We start from the raw sequence: 12,709 nt of genomic DNA, 5'->3' as shown, positions 1-12,709 counted from the left end.
TGGCTTATTTGTTTTTGAAAAAGACATGTTCTCGTGTGTGTGTGTGTGTGTGTGTGTGTGTGTGTGTGTGTGTGTGTGTGTGTGTTTAAATTTTATAAAGCGTCTCTGGAAAGATAAAGGAAACTGGTAACAATGGTTGCCTGTGTTGGTATTTAGGGGACTGGGGAGCTGGGGACAAGGGTAGGAGGTCTGCCATCACTTTCTTTTTATAGCTTTAAAACATTTTTTAATTGAAAGTTTTATTTTAAAATAATTTTAGACTGACAGGAGTTGCAGTTAGTACAGAAAGTCCTCATATACCCCTCATCCGGTTTTACTTCCCCCTAATATTATGACCTGGCATTGCCACATACACTTGTCACACCGACACACTGCTATTGACTAAACTCCAGACTTTGTTTGGATTTCATCAGCCTGGTTTTCCTACCCATGTCCTTGCTCTGTTGCAGGATCCAAACCGGGTTCTGCATGGCTTTTAGTCGTCACGACTCCTCACTCATGAATTCCTCAGTCTGAATTTTGAATCGTGCAAATATAGTCTCAATGTTAAAATAAATAAGATTAAAAAATGAAGAAAAAAAAATGAACCTCCTAAAATCTCCAAACAGCAAAAACAGAAAAAATTTTGCTGATGCCAAAAAAGACCCTACCTCCTGTCTTCTCACCCCTGGAAGGTGGTGGCAGGGTGGAGCCATATGCTCTCTCATTCCTTCTAGTCTGCAGACTATGCCTCCTCCAAAAAGCCTTTCCAACCAGGAGCTCATCGCTCTCTATCCTGGCCCCCCTGGGACGCTAGCGGCATGAATCTCTCTTACACAGCACTTATCACCGCCTGCCTTGTTTCATAGTTATTTATGTATGTGTCTGTCTCCCCAAGGAGACCGTGGGCTTCCAGGAGAGGGGACAGGGTCTGCATGCCCTCTGCCTCCCCTCTCCGGTGTCTGATAGGATGCTTGACTCATACACATTTGCTAAATTGACATCTTAGCCCCCGATGTCAGGAGGAAGAGGAGGGGAGGGCTACATTTAGGAGGTTAGGAGGGGCTGATCAGTACTTATTGCTATGGGTTTGTGACTCACAACTAATAATAAAAACAAATGGTGATAATAATTATAACGATAATAAAAATAATTTTTATGGCTGAATATCTTAAATTTAGCTCTTTCAGAGATGCTTTCATTTAAGCCTAGTAACAACTTTACAAAGCAGGCATTATTGTGATACCCATTTTATAGATGAGACAAACCGAGGCTCAGGGAGATGGAGTGATCCGCCCAGGCACCAGAGTGCTGCTGGGATTCACACTCAGGATATCCTGACACGACACCACATAGAATTTTTCATTTTTGACATTTTACTAATGAAACCGTGGCTCAGAGAGGTGAAGAAACCTGGCATCCAGCTCGTAAGAGGCAGAGCTGAGATTTGAACCTGGGTCTGGCTGATTCCAGTCCTGACCACAATGCTCCCAAAGATGAATCCCAGAACCCCGAGGTCTGATCAAGGGACAGGTACTTGAGAGTTCTGCATGGGGTGGAGCCTGCCGGTCCCCCAGCCTCAGCCTCCGAGGGCCCCACCCAGCCCTGCTCACCTGGCACATAAGGATCAGAGGTTCCCGGAACTCGGCCTGGCAGATGGCACAGATATCGCCGGCTTCTGTGCATTGCTGCCCAGTGGCCCGGACTCCGTAATTCTGTTTGTGGGAAGGGAGAGAGACAAACACAGCTGCGGCCCCTCACTGGAGCGATACCCTCAGAAGCATGCCGAGATCGGTTTCTGGCTTCTGGTTCCTGTGACTTCGGCTAGGACTGCGTGAAGCCAACTCACCTGAGAGGTGCAGAGAAGCTTCAGGGCTTTCCTAACTCCACCCACACGGCCACAGATGTCGAAGGACTGAAAGGAGAGCGGGTGATGGTTGAAAAGTATGCAAGGGTGGGATAGGGTCTCGCTCACCACTCCCGAACAATTCCCGTAGACGCCCCGCTCCCTGCCCGCCTTTGCCTCTGAGCACTTTCGAGGCACTTCTTCCCCTCTGAAACTCCTCATTCCCATCAGTTTTGCTTGGCTTTGGCCTTCCTGCCTTATATGGGCATTCTCCCACGCTACCTGGGCCAGGACAGCAAACACATGGCATGCATACTGCATTTCCCTGCTCCCAAGCCCAGGGCAGGCATTGCTAATCGATCACAGCACTCTTCTTCTGAGCCCAGCCAAGGCCTGATAATCCTCCTCCATCTGGCACTCCAATCAGGCACTACCAGTCGGTCAGGATCAGCAGGCAAGATAAGCCCCAGTGGCTGACACTGCATGGATTGCCTGACTAGTCCTGCTGGGAGGAGGAAAGAGGAGAGGACCCATGCAATCGCCCAGGATTTTCTAAAGCCAGAAACGGAGAAGGAAAAAGAAAGAGAAAGATGTACTTATTCTTGGGGGGCAGGTGGGGGGGGAAGCGGGGGAGGTAGAAACTGATTTGTACTAATGATGAAAAGGGAAGCCCTGCATACCGATGTGCAGAGCTGAGGGTGTGCAATTTAAGAGGAACAGAAAACGAACTCAGCGGCAGTGCTGTCTGTGGGTTAAGAACTGCAGGCTTTGGAGGCAGGCTGCCCGGGTCTGACACTCACGCCGTCATCTCTAGCTGAGTGGTACCCGGCAAGTTACATACGTCTCTCTGAGCCTCAGTTTCCTCACCCATAAAATGGGAGTGATAATGGCAGGTATCTCGAAAGGCTGTTGTGAAGAAGACTGCGTGAAAGGACAGCACACGGTGAGCTTTGTGGGCAAGAACTCGGGGTGGATTTAACCATAAAAAGGAGTGAAGTACTGACACCTGCTATGACGTAAAGATGCCTTGGAAACAAGATGCTGCGTGAAAGAAGCCAGACATAGGGTCACGTATTATACGATTCCATTTACACGAAATATCCAGAAGAGGCAAATCCATGGCAATAGCTAGAAGGCAGGTGGTTGCCAGGGGCCGGGTTGGGGGAGAGAGTGGAGGAACGGGGAGTGACTGCTAATGGGGACCAGGTTTCTTTTTGGGGTGACGAAAATGTCTTGGTACTAACGAGAGGTGGTGGTGGCCCTACACTCTGAATCTGCTAAATGTCACTGAATTTTGTGTTGTAAGAATTTTACCTCAGTTGAAAAAAGAGAGATTAGGGTGTTATTCCAAGCTCTCCACTTGCCCCCCAGACCCGGCTAGTGGATGGGGCCTTCCGTAGGCCAGCCCTCCAGCCTCTGGGCACCTCACCTTGCAGAGGCTGTAGAGGATCATCAGGACCCCTCCCAGAAAGTAGCTGTTGGAGGTGTCATCACCCATGATGTATTTATACCACAGCTGGATGGGGACAAGCGAGCGGAACAGCTGGCTCAACTCCTCGATGACCAGATAGAACTTTCCCTGAAACCACACAGAAAGCATCAATTATTATTAGCAGTAAAGACCCAAAGGACCCAGCCGGGGGGCCCCCAGCCCAGGCAGTAATGACATTCCAGGTCATAGGCAGGCCATTAATCAGCTTTGGAAAGCACTCAGGCTTGCTCCTAATGGGCCTGAGATATGACCGGGGAGACGTGGCCCCTGCCCGCTGCCCTCACCCACTGCTCACCAGCCCAGAAGATCAGAGCCCCGAGGATAGTGTTTCGAAGATGGAGAAACCAGACACCTTTGGTAGAGAGCTGGAGGGTGGGTAGTGACCCTGGTGCCTGCTGTGGCTTTGAGGCTCAAAGCCAAATGTGAGGGCATAGTCCCTGCCCCGCACACAGATCACCTCCGTCTCTAGAGGGCTGACCCAGGCATCACAGGGACATGGGGCAGGGTGGACCACAGGACGCAGGTAAGGGCAGGCTGAGAGGCAGGCAGGGGAAGGTATGCATTTTCCATTCCAGGAGAATGTCTACTGTCACCACGGAGGCAGGATAATATCTGGTGAAAGAACATGGACTTGAGGACTCAGACGGGGCGAGGCTTGAATCTTATCTTGCTGCATGTTTGTGAGTTTCAGTGTCTACATCTACAGAATGGACGTCACGATTCCTACCTTTTGGGGTTGTTCTCAGGATTGAAAGAGATAAGCAGGAAAAGCACCTCACGCTATACCTGGCACACAGCAGTGCTCAACAAGTTCTATTTCCCTTCTTCCTCTTCCCTTGGACAAGTCCCCCAAGCTTTCTGTGGCCTGTGCTATAAAATGGAGATGAAAATAGCCCCAGCCTGTCATGTCCAATAAAAAACAAACACCTACTTATGACCCAGCAATTCCACTCCTAGGTATGTACCCAAGAGAAATAAAAACATATGCCCACTTGTAGGTCATGGCAATTTTATTCATAATACCCCCAAACTGGAAACAGTCCAACTGCTCATCAAAGGAAGAGTGGACAAACAAATTGTGGTATATTTACACAGTAGAATACTACTCAGCAATAAAAATGAACAAATGGCTGATATACACAACGACATGGATGAATCTCACAGGCATCATGTTAAACCAAAGGAGACAGTTATTAGAGAGCACACATTGCACAATCCTGATTTATAGGAAGTCTCAGAATAGGTAATGCTAACCCATAGTGATGGAAATCAGATCAGTAGTTGCCTAGGGTGAGGGGTGGGGAGAATCGACTGTGAGGTGATATCAAGGAATTTTAGGGAGTGATAAAAATATGTTATCTTATGATTGGGATGGTGGTTACGTGAGTGTACACGTTTGCCAAAACTCATTGAAATATATGCTGCAAATCTGTGCATTTATTGTATTTAAATTATACCTCAAGAAACCTGATTAAAATAAATAAACAAACATAAGGCCTAGACATACGTGGCCTAAAAAATATAAATAATCTTTGCTCCAGCAAGTCTATTTCTAGGAATTTCCTTCTCTTCTTTCCTTCCATTACTGATGATAAAGACTCCAACACATCCCCAAAATTTCAGAGCGGGCTCAGGTCCTTTTTTTTAGTGGCTTCACTATATGTGCCAAGCTCTTCCTCTGCAGATGGAATGCTGGTCCCCGATTCTTTGCCAAGCTAACACCCATTCATCTTTTGGGTCTTAGCTAACTGTCACCTCCAATGAGAAGTCTTCCTCAACTCTTTAATTAAATTAGGTGCTCCTGTTACACCCTCTAAATCACTCCTTCGGAGCACTTCTCACAATATTTAAAACATTATTTTGGTATCTGTCTGTCCCACTGGACGGGGAGCCCCCTCAGTGCAAAGATAATTTAGTTCCTGGTCATATCACCAGTATCTAGCACATAGTAGGTGCTCATGTAATAACTGGGGCCCTCTGAAGCTAAAGATGACACCCTCATTACTGACATCAACTTCACAGAGTTTGCTGATGAAGGAGAGTTGGAACATCAAAGAGAGGCTGTGTCTTTATAAGCAAGCGCCAGTGTCACAGAAGATAAAATAAAGGGACTGAGTGCCTGTGTGGCACCATGCTAAAGGTAGTAATTAGCTGCCGGGGGCGGGCCACTTGGAGGAGATAAAACCACCGGGGAAAACTGGGCATATCCCAGTGAAACCATCTCTCTCTAATTAAGCAGTTTTATAATTCCAGGTTTCTCAAGCATGTTATTTCTGACGACCACCATATGGAACGTGTGGTTTCTCCGGGGTGTCAGAGCACAGGGACGGAGATCAGATTATGAGCTGTCTGGTCTCCCTGCCACCCGTGAAGTGGGGATGGCAGCAATTGCTGCGGGACTGAGGGACCGAGAGTTCTCTCCTGGGATTCTGATACAGGGGGCGGGGAGGCAGATTCTATTCTGATTTCCTTACTGCTAGGATTGGGGGGGGGTGGGACAAAAAGGGAAACGGGAAACAAGCAAACAACAGAGGGCTGACTCTGGAAGGGGTGGTAAATGAGGGGGAGTGTGATGCGGAGAAGCGGAAGAAATGAACAGAGAATTTCTGAGACGCACCTACATGGGAAAGATGATCTGAAGTATTATGGGGGTGAGGAGGAAGGGAGGGGAGACACAATCAGATAATTGTCAGCAGCGTAAATGTATAAAGAATGGATAGAGATGAAATATTTTTCTGCACTGAGATTAATAACGAATATGTATACAGCTTTGCCTGTTACCGAATCTCTTTCATACACATTTTTTCATCTCTAGAAGCAGGACAGCACCGTCGGTAAGGGCACAGGATTTGGGGCTCCAAGATCAGATCTGACACCTACTACATTGGTTGATTTTGGACAAAAATTTAACCTCTCTGAGGCTCAGTTTCTTCATCTGTAAAAGGGGGTTGAAATTATATATATCCACTCATCCATCCATGCATCCATCCATCCGTCCATCCGTCCATCCACCCACCCACCCACCCACAGTGGTGTGCTGGTAAACCAGCTCTCTGGAAAACAACAAAACAAGGCCCTGATTTGTGTGTTTGCCAATTTCTGTGGTGTAAATACTCCCACAAGGCCACTTTGAAGATACCAAGGGTTTAATAACTACTTGCAAATTTTCTGAAAATTTAACCATCCTTCTCAGTAGCCAGTGCAATCTGGCTCCTATACACCAGGGTGACTGTGAAGATTAAACGGGCAAATGGACCTAACGTAGGGGGTACCCAGGAAGGGCCCAGTATGTGATAAGAGCTCGTAATGAGAATCTGGAGATGTGTTATTGTCATCTCTTAGAGATGAGAAACCTCGGGTTCAGAGGAACTAAGGAACACTAGAATGAGACAGAAGTGCTGCCTGGGACTTCAAGATCAGGCCTCATGAGACCTGGCAGCTCTCACTGCCTTCCTGTTGCCTGCCATGCCTCTTGCTGCCCCCATGTTGTGAGAAGGCCAAGTGACAAGGAGACGTCATGTGAAGAGGGAGAGGCTGTGAGACCCCATGGGGAAGAAGAAAGCAAAGCAGCCGACAGTGAGAACTGACGCCCCAGATACAGGGCCTTATACGAGTCATTCCAGCCATTTCAGCTGAGGCATTGGAACTGAGAGAGGAAAAGCCGTCTTGGATGGTCCGGCCTCAGCAGACGTCATGTGGAGACCAGCTGTCCTCGACGTGCCCAGACTGAACTTCTGACCCACAGAATCATGAGAAGTAATAAAATGGTTGTTTTAAGCAGACAGGAAAGAAAGGAGGAAGGGAAGGAGGGGGAAAGAAAGAGAAAGAAAGAAAAAGAATGAACTAAAGTATTCATCTAAGACTACTCGGCTAGTGCTATGGGTTGAATTGAAGTCCTAATGCTCAATGTGATAGAATTTGGAGAAGGAGCCTTTTGGTGAAAATTAGGTTATGCGGGTGGAGCCCTCCTGAATGGGATTAGTTCCCTTATAAGAATTGATATGAGAGAGCTAGCTGACTGAGAAAGAAAGAAAAAGAATGAACTAAAGTATTCATCTAAGACTACTCGGCTAGTGCTATGGGTTGAATTGAAGTCCTAATGCTCAATGTGATAGAATTTGGAGAAGGAGCCTTTTGGTGAAAATTAGGTTATGCGGGTGGAGCCCTCATGAATGGGATTAATGCCCTTATAAGAATTGATATGAGAGAGCTAGCTGACCGGCGTTCTCACAAGGAGACCGCCGTCTGCAAGCCAGAAAGAGAGTTCTCACTAGGAGCCGAATAGGCCAGCACCTTGACCTTGGACTTTGCAGCCTCCAGAACTATGAGAAATAAATGTCTGTTGTTTAAGCCACCGGCCTGTGGCATTTTGTTAGAGCAGCCTGAGCAGACAAATACAGCTGGCCAGTAGCCGACCTGTGATTTGAATGTAGGTCTTTTATTCTTATCTTTTGCCTGAGTTTAAGTCCCAGCTCTGCCACTTTCTAGCTGTGAACCGCTAGCAAAGTCCTTCCTCTCCCTGTGCCCAGTCCCCTGCGGTCATTCTTGATTCTTCTTTCTCTCATAAGCATCATCTGACCTGTCTATAAAGCTTGTTGGACATAGTTCCTTAACTGACCTCTGCTTCTGTCCTTGTCCCCTCTATGGTTTATCCCTCACACAGCAGCTAGAATGAGCCTTTCAAGATACAAGGCAACTCGATTCATCTGGTTGGCTTCGAACCTACCAATGTCTTCTATCTCGTGAGGCGTGATATCTGAAACCCTTGCCACGTCCTCCAGATCCTACAGATCTGCTGGGGCTTATTTCTCAACAAAAGCCAAGCACAGTCCTACTCCAGGGCCTCTGCATTTCTTCTTCCCTCTCCCTGGAGCACCCGTCCTCCTGATACCTGTCCGCTGGCTCCCTCACTTCCCTTAGGTCTCGGCACAAATGTCACCGTGTCAAGAAGGAACACTGACCAGCGGACGTCGAATAGCACCTATGGACTCCCCTCTTCTCCCTAACACTCCCCGCCCTGTGTCCCGGCCTCACTTGCTTCACTGCACTCACCCCCGAACATCGTCTATATTTCTCTGTATAAGCTCCTGAAACGCAGGGGCTCTGTATCTTTTGGCCGTTCATGGTTTCTGTCTGCAGAACCTAGAACAGTGCTGGGCACCAAACAGGGTGCGCAATACACATCTGCGGAAGGAATAAGTGGGCCTCGGTGTCCTCGTCTATAAACTGGAGATAATAACATGTCCCTCAAAGGGTCGTGACGGTAATAACAGCAAATGTAGACACTGAGGACTTATAATTTGCCAGGTGCTGTTTTAAGCACTTTTATTATTTCATTTCGTCCTCACAACCAGTGAGATAGACGCTATCGTTAAGCTCATTTTGCAGAAGAGCGAACCGAGGCACAGAGAAGTTAAGTCACTTGCTTAAGGTCACATGGCTCATAGGTGGCAGAGACAGAATTTGAATACAGGCGGGCTGGCTCCGAAGGCCACTTTATAAATCTCTTGTTGGAAAAACAAGCAACACATGTAAAGAGCTTAAAACAAGGTGTGACATACCATAACATTATATATTGGCCATTACTATTATTACTACTACTTGTGGCCAGCTAAAAGCAGCTCGTTTTGGACTAAGAGGCCAAATTGAGATAAAGCAGTCACCCTGGTTGAGGACTGTCCCATAGGCCATGTCTCCTGGGTGACTCTGATGTGTAGATGGCAGGCAATATTTGCCAGTGCTTCTTAAGGCTAGCTTGGAGCGTTAGCACTCCAAGACCCCGTACCAAAAAAGCCAGTCACACTGCCATGAGGAGAGCAATACCTGTGCCTCTTCACAGAATGTTCTTCATAGAACACAAAGCTGATCACTGCAGACCCCAGCTTATAACCCTTCATGGCTCCCCACTGCTCTTTACATGGACTTTCCATGCCCTCTTGACCTGGCCCCATCTATAATGGAGCCACATGGCACCAGGGAACCTTCTTCCACGTGCAACACTCCTGCCGACCTCTGCACGAGCTGGTCTTCTACTTGCCCTATCTCAGCTTGTCACTCCATCACCGAGCTTCCATGGCTACCTCCCAAAACCGCTTGGGGAAAACCTGTGACCTTGATGGTGTCCACTATGCAGGATTACTGGGAGCACCCAACTAAGTCAGTATGTCTCGAAGTGTGGTCCGGGACCCTGGTGGACCCCAAACTCCTTTCAGGGGGTCTGTGAAGTCAAAATTATTTCCATAATAATTCTAAGACATCATTTGACATTTTTACTAACAACTAGTGTACACTGGAGTTTTTCCTGAGACAACATGACATGTGATGCTGCATCAAATGTGAAAATGCAGGTATTTTCTATGAAGTCAAACATTAACGAAATCTATAAAAATGTAAAAAAAAAAAAATCCTTTCTCAGTAATTAAAATACACTATGTCTCATTAAAATGTTATTTATGTTAACATGTAACGGGGCATTTTAAATCAATTAGTAACACTTATAAAAAGTTCTCTTTTAACTTCTATTATGAATAACTATAACCTATGTAAACAGAAGCTCTTTGGGCTCTTCAATACTTTTTAGAAGTGTAAAATGGTCCTGAGTCTAAAACATTTGAGAACGCCTGAGAAACACCTGGCACAGAGTAAGTGCTCAATACCTTTGATGATGATAAATGATGGTGGTGGTGGCCTGTTCTTCTGGCTAGGCTGAGAGCTTCATGAGCGCAAAGGACCAAAGAACCATATCTTGTTCAAAAATCCTGTTTACATCCATTCTCCCCTTCCTTCTTAGTACTAGAGTCCTCCATTTTTTAGCTAGATTTTTCAAGCACAGCTGTCTTGAAAACAAGACCATATCTCCCAGCTTCTCTTGTATCTGGGTAGCATTTTAGTCACTAAGATATAGTATGAGCATCATGAGGCAACTTCAGAGAATCTTTCACCTCATTCTTCTTCCTCTCTCTGATCTTGCTGTCTAGGACTTGGATATGATGGCTGGTGCTCTAGCTACCACCTTAGACCATGAGGAGGAGTCCCATACCCTAGGACTGGTGAAGCAGTGAATCAGAAGGTGTCTTCGGGCTTTATGTGGAAAGAAATAAACTTTTAGAAATTAGACCACTATTATTTTTCGTTATTTGCTGTTATTAGCTTATTCTAATTCTTACTAATACAAAGGGTGACACTCAGTAGGTGTTTGTTGACTGAATGAACGAGGGGATTGAATGACCTTATGACTTAAATGGCTAGGTTTTTTCTACAGGTGTGGCTCATAGAGAACCCTCATGCCAAAGGTGCTAAGAACCAAGGACTTGCACATAAAGAAGTGTTTATAAAATGACGAGGCTACAAGATAGGAAGGGGTTTCGTCCAGTGACTGCTGGGTTGGGCGCAAGAGTACCATGGGAAAGAAATGCAGTGCAGAAGGAAGCAGGAAGGACTGTGGCACTGGGTGTGGGTCCCAGCTCTGCCCCTTCTAAGCTGCTCAGGCCCTGCAGTCTGAGCAAGTACAACAGTGAAGAGCATGAACTTTGGAGTCACATGACTTGGGTTTCAGTTCTGACTCTGCCTCTTACTGGGGCAAGTTACCTCATCCTTCTATGCCTGTTTCCTTCTTGGTAAAATGGGGCTAACGCTAGCACCTACCTCCTGGGGTTCCTGGGAGGACAAATGAGCTAATGCATGTAAAGCACTGAGTTCAGTGCCTGGCACGTGGAAAGTACTGCTGCCCCTGCTAGCAGTCTGGCAAGTATAAAACATCTTACAGACAAAATGAATTAAGCCTGATTAAACAGGATGGCAGTAGACCAGGAAGGCAGAATGGAAAAGAACTGATTTTTATATGTAACCATTTGTAATGTGAAACAGTGTTAAAAGTGTGGCCTTTGAAGTCAGATAGCTAGGTGTGCATCCTTCCTAGCTGTGTGGACTCCGGCAAGCTGCTGGCCTTTTCTGGGCCTCAGCGGTCTGTTCTGATGATGGTGACATTCGAGGCCTCTGAGCACAGTTACAAGAACGACTGGCATAACAGTTTGTATTATAGCATCTATTTAGGTTTTAAGCGACAGAAAGCTAACTTGAAGTATGTTACACAGAAAAACGAGATGTAGTGGGTCACAAAACTGGGAAGGCAGGGGTGGCTCTGGCTTCAAGTACAGCTGGATCCAGGAGCTCAAACAATGGAGTCACAGATCTGTATTTCTGTAGTTCTGTCAATCTTCCCTCCTCTTCTCCACCTCTCAGCTCAGGTTCTCTCTGCAGCTCTTCCTGTCTAAGCTGACAAAGGCAGACTCTCTCCAGGTGGCAGTCATGATGAGGAGGAGAAAGATGACTTAGCTCTTACTATGTGCTAGGTACCACTCTGCACAACACTCTGAGATAGGTGCTATGAATCCAACCGTTTTGCAGATGAGAAAACTGAGGCAGAGAGGACAGGTAACATGCCCCAGGTAACACTGCTACAAAGTGCTGGATCCACCTACAACTGGTAGGAAAGACGACCCCTGCCAACACTCTTATGGCTTGAACTCCAACATAAAGAGAGACTCTGTTTCTCCCTTGGCTCTTTTACCAAACCGAATGGCAAAGTCTCAGATGGCCCTACTGGAGTCAAGCCTCCGCCCTTGCAGCCAAGCTCAAAGGCCAAATGGAGCTATGGGGTCCTATGATTGGTCAGACCTGGTCACATGGCCATAGGAGTGAAGGGGGTGAGGCGCCTTGACTGGACAGCTTCATCAGAACCAAAGGGAGAGGGTGGGACAGTTTCCCCAATAGAAAAGTGGTGTCAAGAGAACGAGGCCAGAAAGTTTCCTGAACCAAAGCACAGGGTCAAATGGTGTCATCGCTGCAAAGTCCTCCTTTAAAGCGGACTGGGGGCAGGGGTGGGGGGTAGGGGGGAAATAAGCAAGAACTGCATCCAGCCTCAGGGACCAGAGAGGCTCCTAGAAGTGTAAAGGGCTCCTCAGCCTCCTGGGTGGTTTTCCCTCATTTGCTTTTGTTGCCCTAGGCTGCTCATTAGTGCCCACCCACATGGGACAGGGCCACACGTCCTGCTCCTAAATGGGCCGACTGGGCAGGCGCAAGGGGCTGAAAACAAAGACTTATTTTTCTGGGAAGGTGGCCTGTGGGTCTGTTATGATTGTAGGCTGCATGGGGGACCGCAGCTGACTGAGCCCTTCAGAACAAAACAGTTGGAACAGCGACCTCAGAAGGACTGTGTCCATCAGCTGAGGGGCAGGCAGGCCCCGCCTTGGTCTTCCCCATCTTGAGGAAGCTAGTGAGGTGGAGGGAGCGTGAAAGCTGGCTTCAGAACAGTGTGTCCAGGAGTGGTCGGAGGAAGCAGTGTAGAGGGGACTGGGAATAGAAAGAAGGCTGGAGGAATGCAGGGAGGGAGG

General features: G+C 47.3%; 1 protein-coding gene across 8 annotated transcripts in view; it reads right to left on the bottom strand.

The window, feature by feature from the left end:
- The window catches only part of RNFT2 (ring finger protein, transmembrane 2), a 60,085-nt gene that overhangs the window by 7,405 nt on the left and 39,971 nt on the right, over window positions 1–12,709 (bottom strand). For all 8 annotated transcript variants that reach the window (XM_025044505.1, XM_006908588.3, XM_015586874.2 and 5 more), the window contains exons 8-10: window positions 3,255–3,404; window positions 1,829–1,894; window positions 1,593–1,694 (exon numbers count right to left, since the gene is read on the bottom strand). In XM_025044505.1, coding sequence (XP_024900273.1) covers window positions 1,593–1,694; window positions 1,829–1,894; window positions 3,255–3,404 — 318 coding nt within the window. The remainder of the gene's footprint in view (window positions 1–1,592; window positions 1,695–1,828; window positions 1,895–3,254; window positions 3,405–12,709) is intronic.

The sequence above is a fragment of the Pteropus alecto genome, unplaced genomic scaffold, assembly GCF_000325575.1.
Source record: "Pteropus alecto unplaced genomic scaffold, ASM32557v1 scaffold113, whole genome shotgun sequence".
NCBI classification, from domain to species: Eukaryota; Metazoa; Chordata; class Mammalia; order Chiroptera; family Pteropodidae; genus Pteropus; species Pteropus alecto.
This window is presented reverse-complemented; position numbering and strand designations above follow the sequence as displayed.